This window comes from Ascaphus truei, chromosome 3 (genome assembly GCF_040206685.1).
Source record: "Ascaphus truei isolate aAscTru1 chromosome 3, aAscTru1.hap1, whole genome shotgun sequence".
Lineage (NCBI taxonomy): Eukaryota > Metazoa > Chordata > Amphibia > Anura > Ascaphidae > Ascaphus > Ascaphus truei.
Window position 1 is genome coordinate 398,173,798 of NC_134485.1, and position 22,526 is coordinate 398,196,323.

General features: G+C 41.8%; 1 protein-coding gene across 3 annotated transcripts in view; it reads left to right on the forward strand.

Annotated features, from left to right (window-relative positions):
• SLC36A4 (solute carrier family 36 member 4) overlaps positions 1-22,526 on the forward strand; it is a 273,729-nt gene that overhangs the window by 87,714 nt on the left and 163,489 nt on the right. For 2 of the 3 annotated variants that reach the window (XR_012800035.1, XM_075592525.1), the window contains exons 9-10: positions 6,236-6,405; positions 17,723-17,892. Coding sequence is in view for 2 of the 3 variants with exons in the window: in XM_075592525.1 (XP_075448640.1) it covers positions 6,236-6,405; positions 17,723-17,892 (340 nt within the window). In the remaining variant the exon portion in view is untranslated. Of the gene's footprint in view, positions 1-6,235; positions 6,406-17,722; positions 17,893-18,857; positions 19,819-22,526 lie in introns of those variants that run through there. The other variant, XM_075592526.1, reaches the window with a different exon arrangement.

Sequence of the window (22,526 nt, forward strand, 5' to 3'; positions counted from 1 at the left end):
GATCAGAAGGCCGTAACGGTGGCCCGAGTCCTGTGGGAAAAGTATTTCATTCATTATGGATTACCAAATCGCCTCCACTCTGATCAGGGCAGGGACTTTGAGAGTACGCTAATAAAGGAATTGCTAACACTACTGAACATTGCTAAGTCACGTACCACCCCGTAACACCCCGAAGGGGATGCTTTGCCCGAACGGTTCAACCGCACTTTGTTGGATATGTTAGGGACCCTGACAGGCTCACAGAAGACGGAGTGGAGTAAGCACGTAGAGACATTGGTACATGCTTATAATTGTACCCGGCATGAGTCCACAGGGTATACCCCGTACTTTCTGATGTTCGGAAGAGAAGCCCGATTACCGGTGGATGTGCGGCTGCGGATATCTACCGATGGGGTATCCAACAGAACGCACTTCCGATACGTACAGCGGTTACGGGATAGTCTGCAGCAGGCCTATAAATTGGCTGAAAGAACGACAGCGCAATTGAATGCGGGGAATAAAAGACGCTACGATCACAAAGTGCGTCACAAGGAAATTCACCCCGGGGATGCGGTTCTCCTACGCAACTTAGGTGTCCCCGGGAAACATAAATTGGCTGACCGTTGGCGAGAAGGTGTGTACGAGGTGGAGTCACAGATGCCTGGCCTTCCCGTGTATCGGATCAAGGACTCCGAAGGCCGCGTAAAAGTGTGGCATAGGAATCACCTGCTTCCCATACCTCAAGTAGGGAACGACGAATTGGAAATACCCACTACACCAATAGATGGAGAAGTTGGAAAACCAGAGGATGGCCTAGAGACTGTAAAACTTGCCACCTTTGAGGATCCGATGGAAGGAACCTCTCAAAGGGGCCTTCCGGCCTTACTTTTGCAAGTAAGGTCAATGCGTGAATAGCAAGGTTGCGCATGCGCGAGGAAAGCGCGCGAACGGCAACCAATCCGGCGGGACTTTGGGGTTGAACTTTGAACTGTGAACTGTGGAGAAGTCAGCTGAGGCTGGGGACCAATAGGGTGCTCGGATTTTGGAGAGAAGAGAGACAGGAAGCGTGTGGGCGGACACACGAGTGAGAGAGTGGAAGGAGGAAGGTGGCGGAACCTCGTGTGTGCGAGCGGAGGGTCAGTGACCCTTCCGCTTAGGACAGACACATTCCCCAGCCCCCAGGAGTATTACCCCTGTCACTGTAGGGTGCAGCTTTTGTGGGGACGGCCGTAGTACTTAGGGAAGCTTCCCGTTAGTGCTGGTTCAGCGGCAGGAGTTGCGGACGCCATCTTGGTCTGGAGACAGACCGCAGAGCAGAGCAGAGTGTCAGCGAAAGGCTTGGAACGACACTACGGACCCTTTTTGAAGAGGTGTGGTCACCGCAGTGACCGGGAGGTATTGTTAATCATCAAATGCACCTACACCGGTCACCAGGCGCTGATCCCGCCTCCCACAAACTAATTGGGGCACTAGTGTGCTAGCAGACGGTTAATACAAATACTAGTCACCAGGACATACTCCTTTGGAGAGTGGCAGAGCCACCTGTGTACAGGACAATATCCCTTTTAAGGTGTGGCCGAGCCACAGTGTGATATGATATGATTATAGAGTGTAAGATGTCTACGGCATGTTGTGTTTATTCTGCGTTATCTTATTAGTTAGGGAAAAGTAAAGGGTTGCTTGTTGCACAAATATAGTTGGTATGTTTCTTATTCAGGGTAGATCCTCTAAAATGGGGATCCTGGGTAAGTGGAGGCGCTGCACCATGTTAAGAATGGGTAAGACCCCAGGCTCCCCACCAGCGGAGGCTTAGAGCTCCTGGAGCCACAGGTAAAACACAGCATTAGTAGTTCCTTTATTCAGGGGTTCAGAAAAAGGGCTACATAAGATAGCCCCATGATCCATAGACCCACCCTCTCTGATGAAGCGTCTAAGACCAGGCGCTGATCCCGCCTCCCACTAACTAATTGGGGCACTAGTGTGCTAGCAGACGGTTAATACAAATACTAGTCACCAGGACATACTCCTTTGGAGAGTGGCAGAGCCACCTGTGTACGGGACAATATCCCTTTTAAGGTGTGGCCGAGCCACAGTGTGATATGATATGATTATAGAGTGTAAGATGTCTAAGGCATGTTGTGTTTATTCTGCGTTATCTTATTAGTTAGGGAAAAGTAAAGGGTTGCTTGTTGCACAAATATAGTTGGTATGTTTCTTATTCAGGGTAGATCCTCTAAAATGGGGATCCTGGGTAAGTGGAGGCGCTGCACCATGTTAAGAACGGGTAAGACCCCAGGCTCCCCACCAGCGGAGGCTTAGAGCTCCTGGAGCCACAGGTAAAACACAGCATTAGTAGTTCCTTTATTCAGGGGTTCAGAAAAAGGGCTACATAAGATAGCCCCATGATCCATAGACCCACCCTCTCTGATGAAGCGTCTAAGACGTGAAACGTGTAGAGGTAGTGAGGTCAACAAGTTGCTTACATCAGACGCTGTGATGCCATACGCCATTCCGTGCCCACGAAGATGGTGTGAGCGGCTTTGCAACTGTGCAATAGCTACTCCATACTTACCTGGACATTATTCCTACCTTACCATCGCGTCCAAGGTGTGGGAGGTATATTTTCATAAGATGTTGTACAATTATGTTCTTTTTCATGTACGTTTTTAACTTGACTATATTTTATATAAGGAGCATATATTTTTTATTGATTTTGTCTCTGCATGCACTCTTTTTCTGTGTGTAAGATGGAATAAATGTATACTTTTTGATAATTAATAAAGCAAATGCTGCAGATTTTTCTTTGTTTATACATGTGATTTGGGGCTGGATGGTGATCCTGGCTATTTGCTGCATTTACCCTGTTCATTTTTGTTGTGAGTGCCCCAGACTTTACCATTTTGTGTTTATAAAATACCTTCCATGAGTCATTTGTTGATTCATGTCAATGTACTCTGAGTGAGCACAACTATGTTGTTTGAGTTGGCTGTCTGTACTATTGTAAATGATTTGTGTATTTAAGTAGGAACTCTCATTCCTGAATTTTGTTCTAGTAATTGTAAAACTGATTTCAGTCCACTAGACCAAATTAGGAGATATCAGAGAGCGTTAAAGTAGAAGTTTGCATATGCATTGTCTTCCAGTTGTAGGAGAACAAAGATTGGTGCACTGTGTGGTCCTCTTTGTTGCCATGGCATTATAATATTAGGCTGCGTCCATACAGCATGATTGGCAAAAAAATACCGTACCTCTATGAGGCAGGCCATAGAGCACGCGACGGCGCGGCAGATTTTCCAGCAGATTAATGGTTTTGTTATGGTCGCACAACGGCCGGGTCACGTGACCGGTTCAGCTAATGAGGACGAACCAGCTTCGTGATATCACGGCCATGCCTCTGCCGCGCCTTCCTATCACGCCTCTCCCTCCCCATCTGTCAGGGTCTCCCAGACATCCTACTCCTAGCCATAGTTCCTTTCTCTGTCCACTGGGTGTGCTGCTGGTTTCTGTCTGCTCTGGGGTTCCTCTCTCTGTCTACTCTTGTTGCCCCTGTCCTCTGTCCTTATAGTTCCTGTTTCCTGTTCCTCTCTTGCCTTTGTTTTATTTTCAGACTCCTTATACCTATGCCCATGCTCCTGTTCCGTGTTGGAGTCCTGTACATTATTATTATGATTATGATGGAGAAGGATTTAGGAGTGATTGTAGACAGCAGGCTTAGCAATAGTGCCCAAAGTCATGCAGTAGCTACAAAGGCAAACAAGATCTTATCTTGCATTAAACGGGCAATGGATGGAAGGGAAGTAAACATAATTATGCCCTTTTACATTGCATTAGTAAGACAACACCTTGAATATGGAGTACGATTTTGGGCACCACTCCTTAGAAAAGACATTCTGGAACTAGAGAGAGTGCAGATAAGAGCCAAGTAATTAATAAGGGGGATGGACAATTTAACTTACGAGTAGAGGCTAGCTAAGTTAGATTTATTTACATTAGAAAAGAGGCGTCTAAGAGGGGATATGATAACTATATTCAAATATATTCGGGGACAGTACAAGGAGCTTTCAAATGAACTATTCATCCCTAGGGCAGTACATTGGACTCGGGGGCATCCCTTAAGGTTGGAGGAAAGGAGATTTCACCAGCAACAAAGGAAAGGGTTCTTTACAGTAAGGGCAGATAAAATGTGGAATTCATTACCCATGGAGACTGTGATGGCAGATACAATAAATTTGTTCAAAAAAAGTTGGACATCTTTGTAGAAAAGAAAGGTATACAGGGATACACCAAATAAGTATACATGGGAAGAATATTGATCCAGGGATTAATCCAATACTTGGAGTCAGAAAGGAATTTATTTTTCCCCTTATGAGATTTCATTGGATGATATGACACTGGGGTTTTTTGTTTGCCTTCCTCTGAATCAATAAGTAAGTATAGATATAGGATAAAGTATCTGTTGTCTAAATTTGGCATAGGTTGAACTTGGTGGACGTACGTCTTTTTTCAACCTCACCTACTATGTAACTATATGTAATTATTAAAGGCCCTTGCTGTTAATCTGGCTTGTCCCTGTTTGTTCTCTGCTCCCTAGTCTCAGTTCCTGCTCCCCTGTCCTGCTACTGCCTTTCCGTTGCTGGACCCTGCTTGTGACCCCGACCACTCTACCTGCCGCCTGACTCCGACCTCTGCTTGTGACCCTGACCACGCTACCTGCCGCCTGCCTCCGACCTCTGCTTGTGACCCCGACCATGCTACCTTCCGCCTGCCTCCGACCACAGCCTCTGACCCCAACAATCCTTGCCTCCCCTGCTGTTCCAGCCACCAAGGTCCTACCCGCTCCAGGAGTCCCCTGTGACACCATCCCAAAGACCACGAATCTCTCTGTCGTGCGTGCGACTACTATATTCATGGCCTTGGCTACGTCTGTGCCCCATGTGCCAAGCCCTTCTCCAACTGGAGGTGTATGCTGCAATCAAATATATGTAACTAGTAATTTGGATCCTTTGAAGGGAACATACAAATGAAACAACATACTTGCGTATCTCCCATGGGAGACAACTGATTTTAATTGACTCTGCACAATATATTTTCTAATATACAATGAACATCTACAACCCTGCCCTTACTGTGGCAATACTGCCTATTTTGTAGATGCTTTTTTATTAAAAAGCTGGCTTTCCTGTAAGGTCCTGCAACCAAAAACAGAAGAAAGTGAATTTAAATTACTTTGTGACCTGTCTTGGGATACACAAGGCGATATTTGCTACACGGTCATACTCCATCAGATACCTTTCAGTACCAGAAGGTGTTTTATAGATTAGCAATGCTTAGTAAATATGGCCCACAATCTATGTATTAAAAAATGGTTTTGTATCTTTACCTTATAAATGGGCCTACTATTGACCAAATGTGTTTAATCTCTGCTCTACCTCAGAAATAAATCTTATACATTGCAAAGTACTGTAGTGAGCATGATAATTGTCTTAATTTATTGACAAAGGCTGTGTTGCCTTTTGGAACTTAGTGGTGAATTATGCTTGGTTAATGTAAATTTTTGTCTCTTATGGCATACATTCTTGTATATTTTTATGCATATACTGATGCAGCGGTCGTTATTCGAACACATCACGGCGCCGATTTTGAGTTCTCTGCTGTTCCCCACGCAGCATAAACGCGGCCAATCGCCCCAGGCACCCGCGCATATCGCGGATGTTTTGTTTGAATTTCATGGATTTTGTTTCTTCGTTTGCAATAAAATGGATGAATTGTAATGAGTACAGTACTGTGCTACTGTGTCAATTTCATGTTTTTAAAAGCCAGAACACTAAAATTGGTTTTTCTGACTCACCGCGCTCGCATCTTAGTGCGGGGAGGCTGGAATTCATCCCGCGGTTTCAAATCGGGATTCCGATGTACATGACGCGTGAAGTGTTTCGAATAACGGCCGCTACATCTGTAGTACTGTAAGCTAATCTTAAATAACCATTATTTGTACAAATGTAGCTAAATTGTTCTTGACTGGTATGTTCAGGAGTCTTTTTAGGTTTTGGTAACCCCATTTGCTGCCAAGACAATAAAGGGATTCATTTATTTTCCTTAGAAATGGTCTATTTGTGGAAATCAAAAAAAAATAAAAAAAGACTGTTAGTCACGGCACCCATTTGTTCTTCATACAACAATTTCTATCACAATCAACAAATAGTTTTTGTAAAACATGCTTAATCTTTTTTTTTTTTTTCCATATCTTGCATTTTAGGTACTTCCACTGGAAAACAGAATGAGGGAAAAAAAAGAATTTCCAAAAGCCCTTAACATTGGCATGGCAATAGTGACTACTTTGTATATCTCCCTCGCTACCTTGGGATACCTTTGTTTTGGAGATAAAATCAAAGGCAGCATAACCTTGAACCTTCCACAAGAAGCCTGGTAAGATGATGTATAAAAGCTGATGAACTCTCTATACTCCTAAGTTAACACTTAGTAGTATCCACGAGGCGCGGTGAGGCAGAGCACAGCTAGACAAGGACTTCACAGGATTCCAGTGATGTGGTAAAAAACTTCTTTATTGAGGCATCATGGTGCAGACAGGAACAGGAGAACTCTTACGCGTTTCACGCCTATTTCAGTGCTTCGTCAGAGAGTAAAGAATGAGTGTGCTGTGTCCCTCTCTTATAGAGCACACTAAGTGTTTGAAATTGCATACAGCCGCCATAACCGGAAACCGGAAGTGGCGTGGCTTCGCCCGAGAACCGGAAGTGACGTAACGGGATGGAAACAGCTCCATGTTTGTTTACAAACAAACCCTGTTGTCATAGTAATGGCAAGTCACTTCCTGATTCGGGAGCAATGAAAATTATATACAGAGGTGAACACAGCACAGATATCCCGCTAGACAAGTGAACAGAATTAAAAAGACGCGGTGATATTTAAAAACAGAAATAATTATTAGTCAACTATACAGAGGAAAAAGTACAAACATATTATAGTAAAGCATTCAAACATGATAATACTTGAATAAAGTGATGCATATATTACATTAACCCTTCGGTCTCACAATAAGAGGACATGAAAAAAAGGGTATTATAAGCAAAACAAAGTCTAATGTATCCGAAACATAAACACTAAGGAAAAAGTGTAAAATGAAGGTATACATATTGACAGAGCACATAATAATAATGTTAGCATGTGTGCAAAATGTATTTAGGGACAAAAAGTATTGATTAACCCTTCCTATTGGTTAAAGACCCAATGGACAATATATTGGAAACTTTGTACATATGTCCAAGAATAGTTATGTACCATATGAATTTGTATACAGAGGGACAGATATGATGTTAAAGGATATATTTTGTTTTTAAAGGAAATGTTTTAGCTCCCAGTCTGTATTTATACCCCCGGGTGATAATGACCCGAGGGTATAAATCCAAAACATTTCTCTTTGATTGAGAATGCCTTCTCTATCACCTCCTCTAGTGTGTTTGGGGACATGTTCTAGGGCGCTGAACGTGAACGTCTCAAGTGAACCCAACGGGCAGTGATAAAAATGTTTTGACACTGGTAGGTTTAAGTCATCCTTTTTTATAGAACGTAAGTGTTCTGATATCCTAATTTTTAATGGACGAATCGTCCTACCTATGTAAGTGCTGCCACACGCACAATTCAGCTTATAAATCACATAGTTGGTTTGACATGTCATGAAATGTTTCAGTTTAAATTTTTGGCCTGTGTGTTTACTAGTGACTTCCAAAAGTGGAGTAGCAAATTTACAATATGTACAATTCCCACATTTATGGAACCCTTTAGGAAGGTTCTTGTGTTTTTGTTCTAGTGAGAATAAGCTTGGTGATAAATGATAACCAATAGTTTTGGCTTTTTTGTATACAAATTTCAGAACATTAGACACAACAGTAGCCAGATCTTTATCTAGCTGTAAGATCTTCCAATGCTTTGCTATGATAGTTTTGATATGATTAGCCTGATTACTGTAAGTGGTAATAAAGAGTGGAGTGTCTGAAGTGTGTTCAGAAGAAATGGTATGTCTTGGTTGATTTTTCTTGGATGATGTAACAAGCAATGTTTTTCGTTCAATTTTCAAGGCATTACTGAAAGCAGATTGAATATCGCTTTCAGAATAGCCTCTGCTCCTAAATCTGTCATTTAACATTTCTGACTCTTTTAAGAATGACTCTTCCGTGGAGCATATCCGTCTTAGTCTAAGATATTGCCCAGTTGAAATACCACGTAGTAAGGGTCTCGGATGGCTACTGTTGGCCCTAAGGAGAGAGTTGCGGGCATTGGGTTTCCGGAAAATGTTAGTCTGAATTTTGCAATCAATATCAACATATAAATTAATATCTAAGAAGTGGATATGGTTAATATGAAAAGTTGAAGTAAATTTCAAATTAAAGATGTTGTTGTTCAAATAATCTATAAATGCCCCCAATGTAGAGTGATCTCCCCTCCATATCAGAATGAGGTCGTCAATGTACCGACGATAGAAAATAATATTATTACGGAACGGGTTAGTGTCACCAAAAATATAAGTGTTTTCCCAAAAACCCATAAATAAATTCACATAAGAGGGTGCAAAAGAAGTCCCCATAGCAGTGCCCTGTTTTTGAAGATAAAAGTGCTAGTCAAATAAAAAATAATTGTGTTGTAATAAGAATATGATGCAGTCTAACAAAAATGTGATTTGTGGAGTGGAGTGTGTAAATTGGAGGTGTTAAGAAAAAATTGAACGAAAAACATTGCTTGTTACATCATCCAAGAAAAATCAACCAAGACATACCATTTCTTCTGAACACACTTCAGACACTCCACTCTTTATTACCACTTACAGTAATCAGGCTAATCATATCAAAACTATCATAGCAAAGCATTGGAAGATCTTACAGCTAGATAAAGATCTGGCTACTGTTGTGTCTAATGTTCTGAAATTTGTATACAAAAAAGCCAAAACTATTGGTTATCATTTATCACCAAGCTTATTCTCACTAGAACAAAAACACAAGAACCTTCCTAAAGGGTTCCATAAATGTGGGAATTGTACATATTGTAAATTTGCTACTCCACTTTTGGAAGTCACTAGTAAACACACAGGCCAAAAATTTAAACTGAAACATTTCATGACATGTCAAACCAACTACTGTATGTGATTTATAAGCTGAATTGTGCGTGTGGCAGCACTTACATAGGTAGGACGATTCGTCCATTAAAAATTAGGATATCAGAACACTTACGTTCTATAAAAAAGGATGACTTAAACCTACCAGTGTCAAAACATTTTTATCACTGCCCGTTGGGTTCACTTGAGACGTTCACGTTCAGCGCCCTAGAACATGTCCCCAAACACACCAGAGGAGGTGATAGAGAAGGCATTCTCAATCAAAGAGAAATGTTTTGGATTTATACCCTCGGGTCATTATCACCCGGGGGTATAAATACAGACTGGGAGCTAAAACATTTCCTTTAAAAACACAAAATATATCCTTTAACATCATATCTGTCCCTCTGTATACAAATTCATATGGTACATAACTATTCTTGGACATATGTACAAAGTTTCCAATATATTGTCCATTGGGTCTTTAACCAATAGGAAGGGTTAATCAATACTTTTTGTCCCTAAATACATCTTGCACACATGCTAACATTATTATTATGTGCTCTGTCAATATGTATACCTTCATTTTACACTTTTTCCTTAGTGTTTATGTTTCGGATACATTAGACTTTGTTTTGCTTATAATACCCTTTTTTTCATGTACTCTTATTGTGAGACCGAAGGGTTAATGTAATATATGCATCACTTTATTTAAGTATTATCATGTTTGAATGCTTTACTATAATATGTTTGTACTTTTTCCTCTGTATAGTTGACTAATAATTATTTCTGTTTTTAAATATCACCGCGTCTATTTAATTCTGTTCACTTGTCTAGCGGGATATCTGTGCTGTGTTCACCTCTGTATATGATTTTCATTGCTCCCGAATCAGGAAGTGACTTGCCATTACTATGACGACAGGGTTTGTTTGTAAATAAACATGGAGCTGTTTCCATCCCGTTACGTCACTTCCGGTTCTCGGGCGAAGCCACGTCACTTCCGGTTTCCGGTTATGGCGGCTGTATGCAATTTCAAACACTTAGTGTGCTCTATAAGAGAGGGACACAGCACACTCATTCTTTACTCTCTGACGAAGCGCTGAAATAGGCGTGAAACGCGTAAGAGTAAGAGTTCTCCTGTTCCTGTCTGCACCATGATGCCTCAATAAAGAAGTTTTTTACCACATCACTGGAATCCTGTGAAGTCCTTGTCTAGCTGTGCTCTGCCTCACCGCGTTTCGTGGATACTACTAGATTGACTCCATTGCGGATGCACGCCCACCAGAAGAAAACGGGACAAGTCTATGTGAGTTATTGAACTTTACCATTCATTGGGAGGTATTTTCTAAGGTGTCTACAGGCGTGTTTAGACATTGTCCTTATTGGTAGTCCAGTGTTTGGAGCTCAGACATCTCCATCTACTGCACTCACCAGGACATTATATATATGTCTATGTCTCACGCTCACCTAAATACCACAATACTCACCTACATATGACTACACCTTTATGAACTTTTCTCTACAATCAAGAAACTGTGAATTATTATATGAATGTGACCGACTGTCATTGGAGCACTATTATTGAACTTTGTTCGTGTACCCTAAGTTAACACTTATCCCTGGCCATATGTCTAATGTGCCAAAGCCAAATACATCTGAAGTCCCACTTCCTAGTGAATGACATGCTATTGCGTTCCATACCCACACATGTGCATAAGACACAAGGCCTGCATTGAGCTAAATGCTGTGGAAACAACTCATTAAGCGCCTACAGATTATTCAAGTTTCATAAAGATACTGTACCGATGATTTGTGTACTGTAAGGCTGAGTCCAGGGTCAGCGCTTAGGCGCGCTGATGCTTGTCAGTGAGCCCCTGCAGCCGCAATGAGAGCGGCTTTAGCAGGGGCTCGTGCACGCGTACGCAGGCGTGCGGAGGTGTAAAAAACAGAGAAAATACTGTGCGCTACTATCTAACCCAGAATTTAGAATATAAATATAGTGCAGTGACTAAACCACATAAATAAGTGACCAAGAAATAAATAACAATAACCACAGTGAGGGTGTATATATGAAGAAAATTATATCACATAACCGTGTATTTGTAGAGGCGTCTGCTGCTATAAACACAGGGGGTGGCTCAGCACCCCCCACACTCTAAGAAATGGAAACAAAAGAAACAGCGCACAACGCCAAATAGTGAAGCAAGTAATGCTATGTATTAGTAATTACAGGGTAATCTTTCCCTGAAGAAGTAGTTTATTCTACGAAACATGTTGGATGATAAGTGCCTTAATATTGCCATTGCCTCCATTGGCTTCACCCTGCTAGTATTACTCCCAGTGGTAATTTTGGGCATATGAGAGACTTTGAGAGACTTTGACTGCCTCCCTGCCGGTTCCCTCGCTGCTGCGGAGACTGTGACGTCATCACACAGTATCCCGCGACAGAGCGACAACGTGGCACGCCGAGTGTACCCTTGCAGAGCTGAGGTCTCACCCCCGTACAGTGGATCTGCTCGCTGAGCTATATGAGCTGCACCAGATGGCTTGGAAGCGCGAGCGGTCCCACCAAGCACCAATACCTGCAACGGAGCGTGGTTGCTGTAAAGGGAAATCCCCTTGGGAGCGATGTACTGCTGGATGAGGGGTTTTGGACATTAATCCTGCTCCTGAACCAACGTAGCACCCCCGCTGAGAGAAGCAAGCTGCAGACTCTTCTGACAACAGTTGCTGAGTGGTAACTTGTGTGAAACACACTAAATGCACCTATTCCACTGTTTTGATGTACGCAGATTTATTACCCTGTAATTACTAATATATAGCATTACTTGCTTCACTATTTGGCGTTGTGCGCTGTTTCTTTTGTTTCCATTTCTTAGTGTGCGGAGGTGTAGCTGTAAATTTTTTTTTAGTTTGAGCGCTCACGGGAGCGCAGGGCCGGTCACGTGAGCGGTTCACCCAATGAGGGCGAACCAGCTCTGTGACGTCACTGGCCCGTCCCCCGACATGCCCCCGGACGGCGCGGGAACTAAGGCCAGGGAAAGCACCCGCTTTCCTTCAGCCTCAGCGCGCCTCCGCACGGCTGCAGTCACCATGGACTCAGCCTTAGGCTAAACCTCTTAGCAAGTATATAATAATACCGTATATTGAGATTTTAATGCTTATACAAAGTGTTGCTTAAGTGTTTATATGTATATACATTTGTATATTGCTCAAATTGAATATCAATACTCCACACCAAGACAGAAAACCTTTAGAAATGTGGAGTGTGTCAATATCATGTACAGTATGCTTCCACTACTAAGATTTTGTGATCTAATTTACTACTAGACAGGCAAAATACAGTTTCTTATGTTTATTTTGTGATAACCTTCCTGTGTCATTCACATGAAGATATTGTAAGCCATATTGAAGATGGCTTACTGTAAGCATAAGTTCCTTCTTGGACAGTGACTTCTTGGATGATATTTTCAGTGCTTGCTTAATCATTTGAGAAACACATTGAGGAGTTAATTTACATAATTAGATCACGCTTTAGAAGTTATCCCACTTCAGAATGCACACTCCATCTTTTAAAAGTTATTTAGGTGTAATATTAAAACAGGGAAATAGCTATATCTGAATTTCTTGATATTTCTATTGAAAAACTCATTAAGTGCCCATTTAGACATAAGTTCAGAGCTACCAAAACATAAAACTCATTAAGATCTTGATATAATGTAAAAAAATAACTTTTAATCACCTTTTCCTTAGTACTCAAAGAATGTAGTTAATTACTTTTTCCTCTACAACGACGATTGATTTATATATATATATATATATGTATGTATGTATGTATGTATGTATGTGTATATATGTATGTATGTATGTGTATATATGTATGTATGTACAGTATGTGTATATATGTATATAATTTCCTCAAGAAACACAGGAAAGCTTGATTATTTGCAGTCCCAATTTTTTTTATTTCAACATAGATATGTAGATTACAGTAGCATAAAGTGCTACTTTATCTCTGAAACATACCATGCATAGATGAATATAAATTGCATTCAAGAAAGCATAAATGTAGCCAGTGTTATTGGTCACTCTGGCATATGTTCTGTTAAATCTCTACTGTAACGTATGCATTTGGCTTAAACCAAGGCCCGCGCCTACAGTACCAAGACCATTACCATGTGGACAATCTCATTAAGTTTGCATTCTCAGCCACTTTCTAGGTCTAAGAGACAAAGAAGTTACAGTATTCTATAATAAATAGCGGCCTCCCTAGCCGTAGGCGGGGGGGCTTCATGACCATGGGGGTCTGGCCTTCCCCTCGCTGGCCAGCCCCCACACCTCCCTCCGCGGCCCAGGGGAGGGTTCCCAGAAGGCCTACTTAAGGCCTGGCTGGCGGGCAGCACGTCCTCTTTTGCTGCCCGCCAGACGATTTCCCTCCCACCCATCTCCTTAGGTAGTGATTGCAATCATGTAATGAACGGCAGCAGAAGGTTGAGCAGGGCAGGGTATTCCCAGGAAGGTGGACATATGCATTGTATGCCATGTTAATGGTTCTTTGTTCCGTTACAGCACGAACTGCTGAGACTGTGCTGAGTGAAAGGAACGAGGTTCCGAGCAGGAGGGGTCATTGACCAGTTTTGCCTTTGTCGCGGCGGCTCTTGGGGGGGGTAGGTGCTTGTTCTTGCCAGACTGGGAGCTGGGCCGTTTGAGCCCGGGGCGAGTACAAGTGGGCAAGGTCAGTTATCCATGACCTAGAGAGCCCGCTTGCGTAGGGGACATGAGGTCAGCGGTTCGAGGGCCGGCTGACCGTCCCCTCCCCCTCCTGTCAAAGGAGCACTCTGGCAGGGAGTGCATTTACGCCATTAGGTTTTCTGTATAAATAAATGGCCGTGGCCATTTTACCTCCAGTTCCCGTTTCCTGTCTTTATTTGTACGTTACATGTGGGTACAAGGCGGGGGGGAGAGGGGAACCGCCTGGAACCTCCCTGGTCATGTCATTTTTAGAATTTTAATGCCCTGATCTCCGATAGTGTCAGTGGGGTCAAACTAACTTTTGCCCATGTTCAATGTGTCCAAATTAGATCAGACATTTTTAGTTATACAGATTATTGTCAAAGGATGTATTTTGTGGATATATTTTCATCAATTAACAAATGTATAATAATACTTTATGTAGATCTATTAAATACATAAATCTGAAGATAATTGATCAATATAGTCACAATTGTTTCCTGTCCGGTAGGGCTTACAATCTAATGAGAGGTAAACTGACATTCCAAAGTAGCGAACAGAATACTGTACATGTCAATAATCTAGACCGCACCTTAACCACGTTGCCATATCACCTATAGGTTTACACAAAATACAATTATTTCAGGTGAGATTGCAACTAGAGATGTATGTGTCTGAAACTAATGTTTGAAATACATCAACATTTGCTGTAAAAAAATAAAACATTTGATGGTTCCCAATTTGGGTGAAAAAAAAAATCTTTAAAAGCTAAGCTTAAACGTGTATTTATAAGAATTGTGTGAAAATCGTCATTTTATTCCAATTAGCTGTCTCCTTGAAAAAGGCTGTAAAGCACAGTCGAAACGTTGGATATGTACAGGTGCGCCGACGAGTATTCTAAAACGTGCCTTGGAAATTCTGGGGCTATCACCAATAAGACCCAGGTACATGCTGCAACATTTCAGTGACATTTCTGCAGAAAGACTAATGGCCCATCGGATTAACACAGCGGGGGTCCATGGCAGTCCCATTCAAACTGAATGAGGGACCCCCGCTGTGTTAATCCGATGGGCCATTAGTCTGTCTGCAGAAATGTCACTGAAATGTTGCAGCATGTACCCAGCATGTACCTGGACCTTGTTGGTAATGGCCCCAGATTTTCCAAGGCAAGTTTTAGAATACTCGTCGGGCCACCTGTATGGCTTGATAAATTAGTGCCCAGCTCTTATTCATCAACCTTTGAGCACTTTTTAGGATCTAGGCAGGAAAGCATTTGAGCAGAGAGCATTGGTATCATCTATTTTGATACGTTCATCCCCTCCCCCCTCTTTTGGTTTTGGTATTGGCCCATGCCTTCTAATTTAGGATCGAACACCTATCTTGGTTGGTCAACACACATCTTTTTACTCAAACTAGTTTTTTATTAAAAGCTGAATACAGTACAGTGTAAAAGTTTGCAATCCTTTATCCGCTTTCTTACTCTTCATTCTCTCTAACAGGCATAAAGCCCGAAATGTGCAAACATATTCAACTCTTTCTTATTTCTTAGTTTAAATGAGGCATAATTTAGTCACAAATTGTGGACAAAATGTAAAAGCCTGCAGGATCCCATGCAAACATTAAATCTTTATTGTGTCTCATATACTAGGCTAAGCGTGTTTAATCTTTTCCTTTTACAGAGAAGAACTCTAATACATTTTACAATCATGGTTGATTCCTGCAAATAACTAAAAAGTGACAAATTGCTCATATTTTTGTAAGGCCTCAAGAAATTGTTTTTGATTGTGCAGCAGAAAGACTATTTCTGAGCCTGTTAAGGCACGACAAGCCCCTTTCCAGATAAGCCCATTCAAGTATATAAAAAGTGGTATTATTGGCAGTTAGATGTCAAACTGATCATACACCTGATACAAAGCCTAGTATGTAGCATTGTACTTTTTGACATGCAGGAATCTGCAGCCGGTTTGATAGAACAGCTATTAACATGCTAATGAAAAATTCTACTCCACAAAGTAGATTAGATTTGTATTTCTCCTCTTGTCCTTGTCGGCCAATTTCAGTTTGGGCGGTATTAACCCCCATTGACATTTGACGCACAATCCTAACAGGACAGTGAAACTTATTTGAAATAAAAATTATTTAAAGAATTAAAAAAAAACAGCCTGAATATCTCTGGAGTATAAGAGCAATCATAGCAATAAATGGCACACCACTGTTAATAAAGACATTCCGGTATAATTCTGCTTCTGGTGCTTCCCTCCCAATGGTCCCGGCGTCTCAAGACTGGACCTGATAATGGCACAAAAATGAAGGAAAGGAGGAGCACACAGGAGACTTGATTTGAGTTTTGAAAAACTTCAATAAGGTGTTCACAGCATCAGAGCTTTAGTACAGATAACGTTTCAGGACTAATGTGTCCCTTCCTCAGACCCAACACCAAAAGCTCTGATGCTGTGAACACCTTATTGAAGTTTTTCAAAACTCAAATCAAGTCTCTTTTGTGCTCCTCCTTTCCTTCATTTTTGTGTCTGAATATCTCTGGGAGATTTTTTATCTGTTAAATAATGCTTTAAAATAAAATTGAAATACAGATGTAGCCAACGTTATTGCAGCGGAACATGCACAATGCGCCAACGGGAGAAGCAGCGATTGTTTTCAATCAGCCATGCATGAGAAGGGCCAGGGCTATTGCTCTATTTTACCTATGGGAGCTTGCCACGGGTAGTAATAACGTTCAGCACATCTGTAGCACATCTGTAGCAGACCAAATATTTATTAAAAGCAAGTCTCAGAATTCAGAATTATTCTGTTTTTCTTTTAATACGTTTATTTGAACGAAAGACAGAGGTGCCCAATGTAACATCCAATTGACAAAACATATATGGTAATAAGTATAAAGTTTAAATACTTCAATTATAATATTTTATTGGTTATTTAGTTAAACCCTTTGGCCAAAGCGTCATAAGCCTGCATACCAACGTCAAGGTATAACCAAATCTGCAGGTCCTAACTAATGTTCACAGTTTAGTGTTAGGACCTGCAAATTTGGTTATACCTTGACGTTGGTATGCAGGCTTATGATCCTTTGGCCAAAGGGTTTAACTAAATAACCAAGAAAATATTATTATTGAAGTATTTAAACTTTATACTTATTACCATATATGTTTTGTCAATTGGATGTAGCATTGGACACCCCTGTCTTTTGTTGTATACATTTGCCACGGTCAGTAGCTCTCCTTTTGACATTATATATATATATATATATATATATATATATATATATATATATATATAGTCAGATAAGGCAGTTGGCACTCCAATAGGTGCTGGTAAGCCACAGGTGCACGTCCCATATAGAGAATGTAGTTATACGTTACCGTTCCAAGGATTGGTAAACAAGAGACAGCACTCAATGTTGAAAATCAAAGTGTATTAGTGAAAGCAAAAATACATCCAGAAACCCAACGTTTCGGTCCTACAGAATGGGACCTTCCCCCTGAGGAAGGTCCCATTCTGTAGGACCGAAACGTTGGGTTTCTGGATGTATTTTTGCTTTCACTAATACACTTTGATTTTCAACATTGAGTGCTGTCTCTTGTTTACCAATCCTTGGAACGGTAACGTATAACTATATATATATATATATATATATATATATATATATATATATATATAATGTGGTGGGTGTTGGAGTTAGAGCTAACTGGGAATGTGTGTGTTAAATACATTTATTTCACAAGCATCATACTGATCAGCATCACTAAAAGATGTCACAAAATCATTAGACGTTCCCATATAGTCTCTTAAATTATTTTAAACATCAGTATGAAAATGTAATGTATGCAAAAAAAAAATGATGGCGTGGATAAGAATTTTGACTAAGCCCAAATGCAAATGTTTTAACAGGTTATATCAACTCGTAAAGATTCTCTATTCCTTTGGGATTTTTGTGACCTACGCAATTCAATACTATGTTCCAGCAGAGATTATCATGCCAGCAATTACATCCAAAGTACAGAAAAAATGGAAGCTCTTGTGTGAACTTGCTGTGAGATCACTACTAGTCTGCATTACCTGTAAGTAACCTCAGAAGAAAATGTTGGCTTGATTAATGCACATATAAGTGGTTGTGATGAGTTTTTCCAAAAACATTTTTATCTTAAAATGTCACTGTCCGCTTTTATGATTCCACTTACAATTGTAACTACATTTGATATCTGAATTTATGGATAATGTTATTTTTTTTGTACAGATGGGACTTTCTGTGAAAGCAGTAATTATGACATTTCTCACAAGAGTTAATATAGTAGCAAGTACCATGAGAAGTGATTAAGCAAATCAGTAACATCAAGTATCTGTCTGCTAGGACTTAATGTACCGCAAATGAAATGCGGGTGAAATCCACAATATCCAGAGGAGTACTAATATGTTATTTGTAACACAGCACCTGTAAGATCAGAACCCAAACCCACCACATCATATATACTGTTTTTGTGTCAAAAGGAGTTCTACTAGGACAGTGACAAATTATATAATTACAGTAAATATTGATCTGTTTATCTTTTCATAAGCAAGGGTCATTTAGTTCAATTATTTGGCCAGAGTATTTTAACAACAAGAAATGTAAAATGCACTGTTTACAGATCCCAATTAGCTGCACTCAGTCTCTATAATGTTTAATGGACTATAATAGTCAGGGCAATCATTTGTCCCATTTAAGGAGATAATATTTCTCTCCCTTCAAAATGACACACTAGAGTGGGTATCTAATTACAAGACGCAAACATTTTTTTTTTTAATGAATTTAATTAACAGGGACGACGATACAAATATATATACACAGTAATATTAAAATCCCCAGATTGGGTGGCTCGTTCGTGGTACTTACTGAAGAGATGGGGTACATATAAATATGTTAACCATATTAATCCAGTCAGAATAGTTAAAGTCACAAATTGGTACTGTAATGGTGTTTATTTAATGCATGATCTTGATGCTGCTGATGCGCATAAAGTTGTGTGTTATTTTGTAACCTATACAGTTTAACTTGCAACAATAATATGGACCAGCAAAACACAGAAGAAAAAAGAGAAACTGTCACCAATTTTCTGCATGAACAATGTCCTTGCTCGCTACCAAAGTCATGTAGCATCCTCTTTAATCAATAGGGCCCCAGAAGTAGTGCAAGCTACACAGTTTCATTTACAACTACGAATGTATCTAGTGCATACATAAAGGATGTTTAAAATGGAACACACACTTGGTAGCAAATTCTTTCTGTCTGTGAACTCCCCAGGGTAGACACCTGATATACTGGCAACAATTAAACCTGTATAGTTTGCGGCTAATAATTGTCCTATTGTTAGTCTGTTGTTGTATGCCCACATTCATAATAACACATCAGCACTTTAACGCCACTTAGTACTATTTCCTCGTAATGATAGAGGCAAAGTTCAGCTCACACTATAAGGTTATTCTCAGCCTTAGTGACAGAAAAACAACAAACAACATGCAGAACCAAGGAGCATTAGGTGCCGGTGTACCCACGCTCAATGTGTATGTCAGCAAAAACCACCGCTTTAAGACCGTGTCAGTTGGTTATCAGAACGGGATACTTTCGGATATCGGGTCGAGCCGCCTCCTTCAATGGCGCCACGGTCGTGGTGTCCTAAAACCCTACGTATGTTTTGTATGTCAGCGCATACTTCGTCTGGTGGCTGGTCTTTCACTGGTGCATAGCAAGAACTGCAATTAAAAAGGTGGGCAGGAGAGCTTGAAACCAGAGAGGAAGGGTCACAAACCTCCAAATTGATTACCAATTGAAATTTACAAACACACACACACACAGTCGCTGTAAGCTCAGAACCCAAACCTACCACACCCTATATATTTGTGTCAAAAGACATGCTACAGTACTAGGATAGTGACCATGTATAAAGAAAAAGACAAAAAGTGTGTGTGTGTGTGTGTGTGTGTGTGTGTGTGTGTGTGTGTGTGTGTGTGTGTGTGTGTGTGTGTGTGTGTGTGTGTAACTCTTCTTGCTTGTCTCCTATGGTGGTTACATCAAGTGTCTATTTACATGGCTGTGATCAATCTGTGTTACCGTGCCACCTGAATTTGTGCAGGCTAGGCGTTGAAGATGTCTTCAAAGGAAAAGGGGAGCAGAGAATCATAGAAAAAAGAGAAAAAAGAAACACAATAGTGCAGGATTGCAATGGTTCAGCAATAGAAAAAAGCAGTCCTCCAAAGTTTGTACTCACATTTGAAATGTAAAAAGTAAGCTTTGTAGTAATCAGTGGCAAAGAAGTACCCTTGGTCTCTTTGGTGTTCGTGATCTCTCTGTCTCTCTCTCTCCTTCTCTCCTTTATTGCATTGATGAAAGAGCATTTCAGTATTGCCAATGCGTGAATAATAGGGGGTAGGGTACAATGATTACACAGTAGTGTAAGCTGTGAGTTTCTCCAGGTGGGCACTCCTCACTTCAGAGTATTGTGTCCAGCGCAGCAGGAAGCTTGTTTCATCTTCTACCTCTCCTAGCTCACATCGCTGGCACAGTCTCATTTCCCAGGGCTTCCAGTTCTCTCTGTGTCTGACTGTTTCTATTTCCAGGCTGTTGGCACTCATTCTGTACTCACCCAAGGTCTGTCTCTGCTTTGGGTCTTTTACCTTCAGTAGGTAGGGTGTCAGAGTGTATTTTCTGTGTAGTCTGTGGTACAGTCGGTCTCCAGCTTCTTTGAGCGCTAGATATCATTTTCCCACATAGTCACATACTGTACTGCTCCTTCATTTCGTTGGCGAGTAAGTATTTATGCTCCATGGAAACGAAGGCGTACTGTTGCGGCTAAGCTTAATCTAAAGCTTAACCGCAATTTTCTGTGTTTTTTTTTTTCTGGCGCCGAACTTGACCGCGCGCCAGCCGCATCTCACGGCCGCGTGCGGCCGTTTCTCCGATCAGCGCTAATGGCGCTGAACAATGGAAGCGTCTGCGGCACCAGAAAAAAAAAGCCTGCGTCTGCACGGGGTTTAAAAATACCCGCGGTGGCGGACGCTTTAGACTCCGGGCAGCCGCCACTGTAACTATCTATTCACCAATAAGGATGGATAGTGGATTAGGAGCCAATCAGATGCTCAGGATATCGGACCAGGTAATGTAAACAAAGGAGTATGACAGATCGGATGAACATAGTGAAAATAATTGTCTTTAAAAACAAATTCTACTTGTGACACTGCATATAAGTGGGTAATGAGCACAGAAAAAATGAGCACTTATATCTTAGCGATATGTGCTTAAGGGCATACCTCATAATAGATCTAATGAACATAGTTAGGTTTATGGCCATTCTTGAAACATAAACATAAGCATAGACCTGGCTGACACTCTGCATACAAGCAGTTTGGTATGAACACAATGGACCAAATAGACAATATCATGATGATAACTATAGGGCATCTAAGAAATAATAATATTAATAGTTTAATTAAGGTAAGTTAGTGTTTAGGGTGATGGTGTAGGAATGTGACTAAATCTAAGATGCTATGGCAACGTGATGTCATGTCGCCGGAGCCGGGGTCAGGGGGGGGGGGGGCGCGGAGGTGAGGGGACTGCCGGTAGGGGGGCGCAGGGAAAAAAGTTTGCGCCCCCCTGTATTAATGCACACTTTGACAAGTCCAGTATGTTATAGATACCATTGCAGGACTAATCTTGTCCATAAAACATCTCCCATATACTATAGAGTGCATATAATTGGAGGATCTTTCTGATCCCTCTTGGATCAACTTCGTTTCAATTTCAGGAGTAGCCTGTGATTACAAAGGGGGCCTATGATAATAGGAGGCTGTCTTACAAGCCACTCCCCTGGGAAGGAGGGGGTTTCCCTCTGGTTAGAGTAAGGCTAAGGCCCCGGTCACGGCGCTGTAATGCGCGCCCGCGCTTTTGGCTGCGCGTTCCGGCGATTCCCCGGTCTGCAGCTCACTGCAGGAGCAGAGACCGGGGGGGGGGGGGCGTGGCGGAGGAGTGACGGGGGCGCGGCCATGACGTCACCCGGCAGGTTCGCCCTCATTGGCTGAACCGCCGGGGGGCGTGCCTAGCCGCTCGACGCGAGTTCCTGCTCTCAATTCTATTGAGAGCAGGAGTAGCTCTCCCTCGAGCGCTGCGGCCCCCCCTCGCAGCGGGCCCGGCGCCATTGCGGGGAGGGCTCTCGTGAGCACAGCGTCCGCCACAGCAGACGCTGTAGCAGGCAGCGGGGGCAAGGCCTAAGGGTTCTAGGAATTAGTTCTGTGCTGCCCTCCCTGCTATGAGGACGCATCAGTAAGTCTCTCCTGGATAGGAGAGCGATGAGGCCTTGCCCTGTTAGGAGGTAAGGTATGCTGAGGAGGGGTGCTCAGGGCCCCAAGCCCGGGGTACTGCCTTCAGGGAAGGGAACCTGTACTGCTATGCTGTATTCAATGAACCCAGTTATACCATCCATTATGTGATGCTTGCTGCTTGAGCACACAAGAAGAGTTGCCTGTGAGGACCATCCTGGCTGCACCAGGATCCTCACAGGATGGAGGCACTGAACGCGCTTGACTGAAGAACCATCCCTGATAGCCTTTCTTGATGTCTCCCTGTACCACCCTGGAGATCTCAGGCCTTCTGTTCTACTTCACAGGTATGCACCAGAATACACCGGTAGCTACTTGATCTCACTTAGGGTGGGGGAAAAGGTGT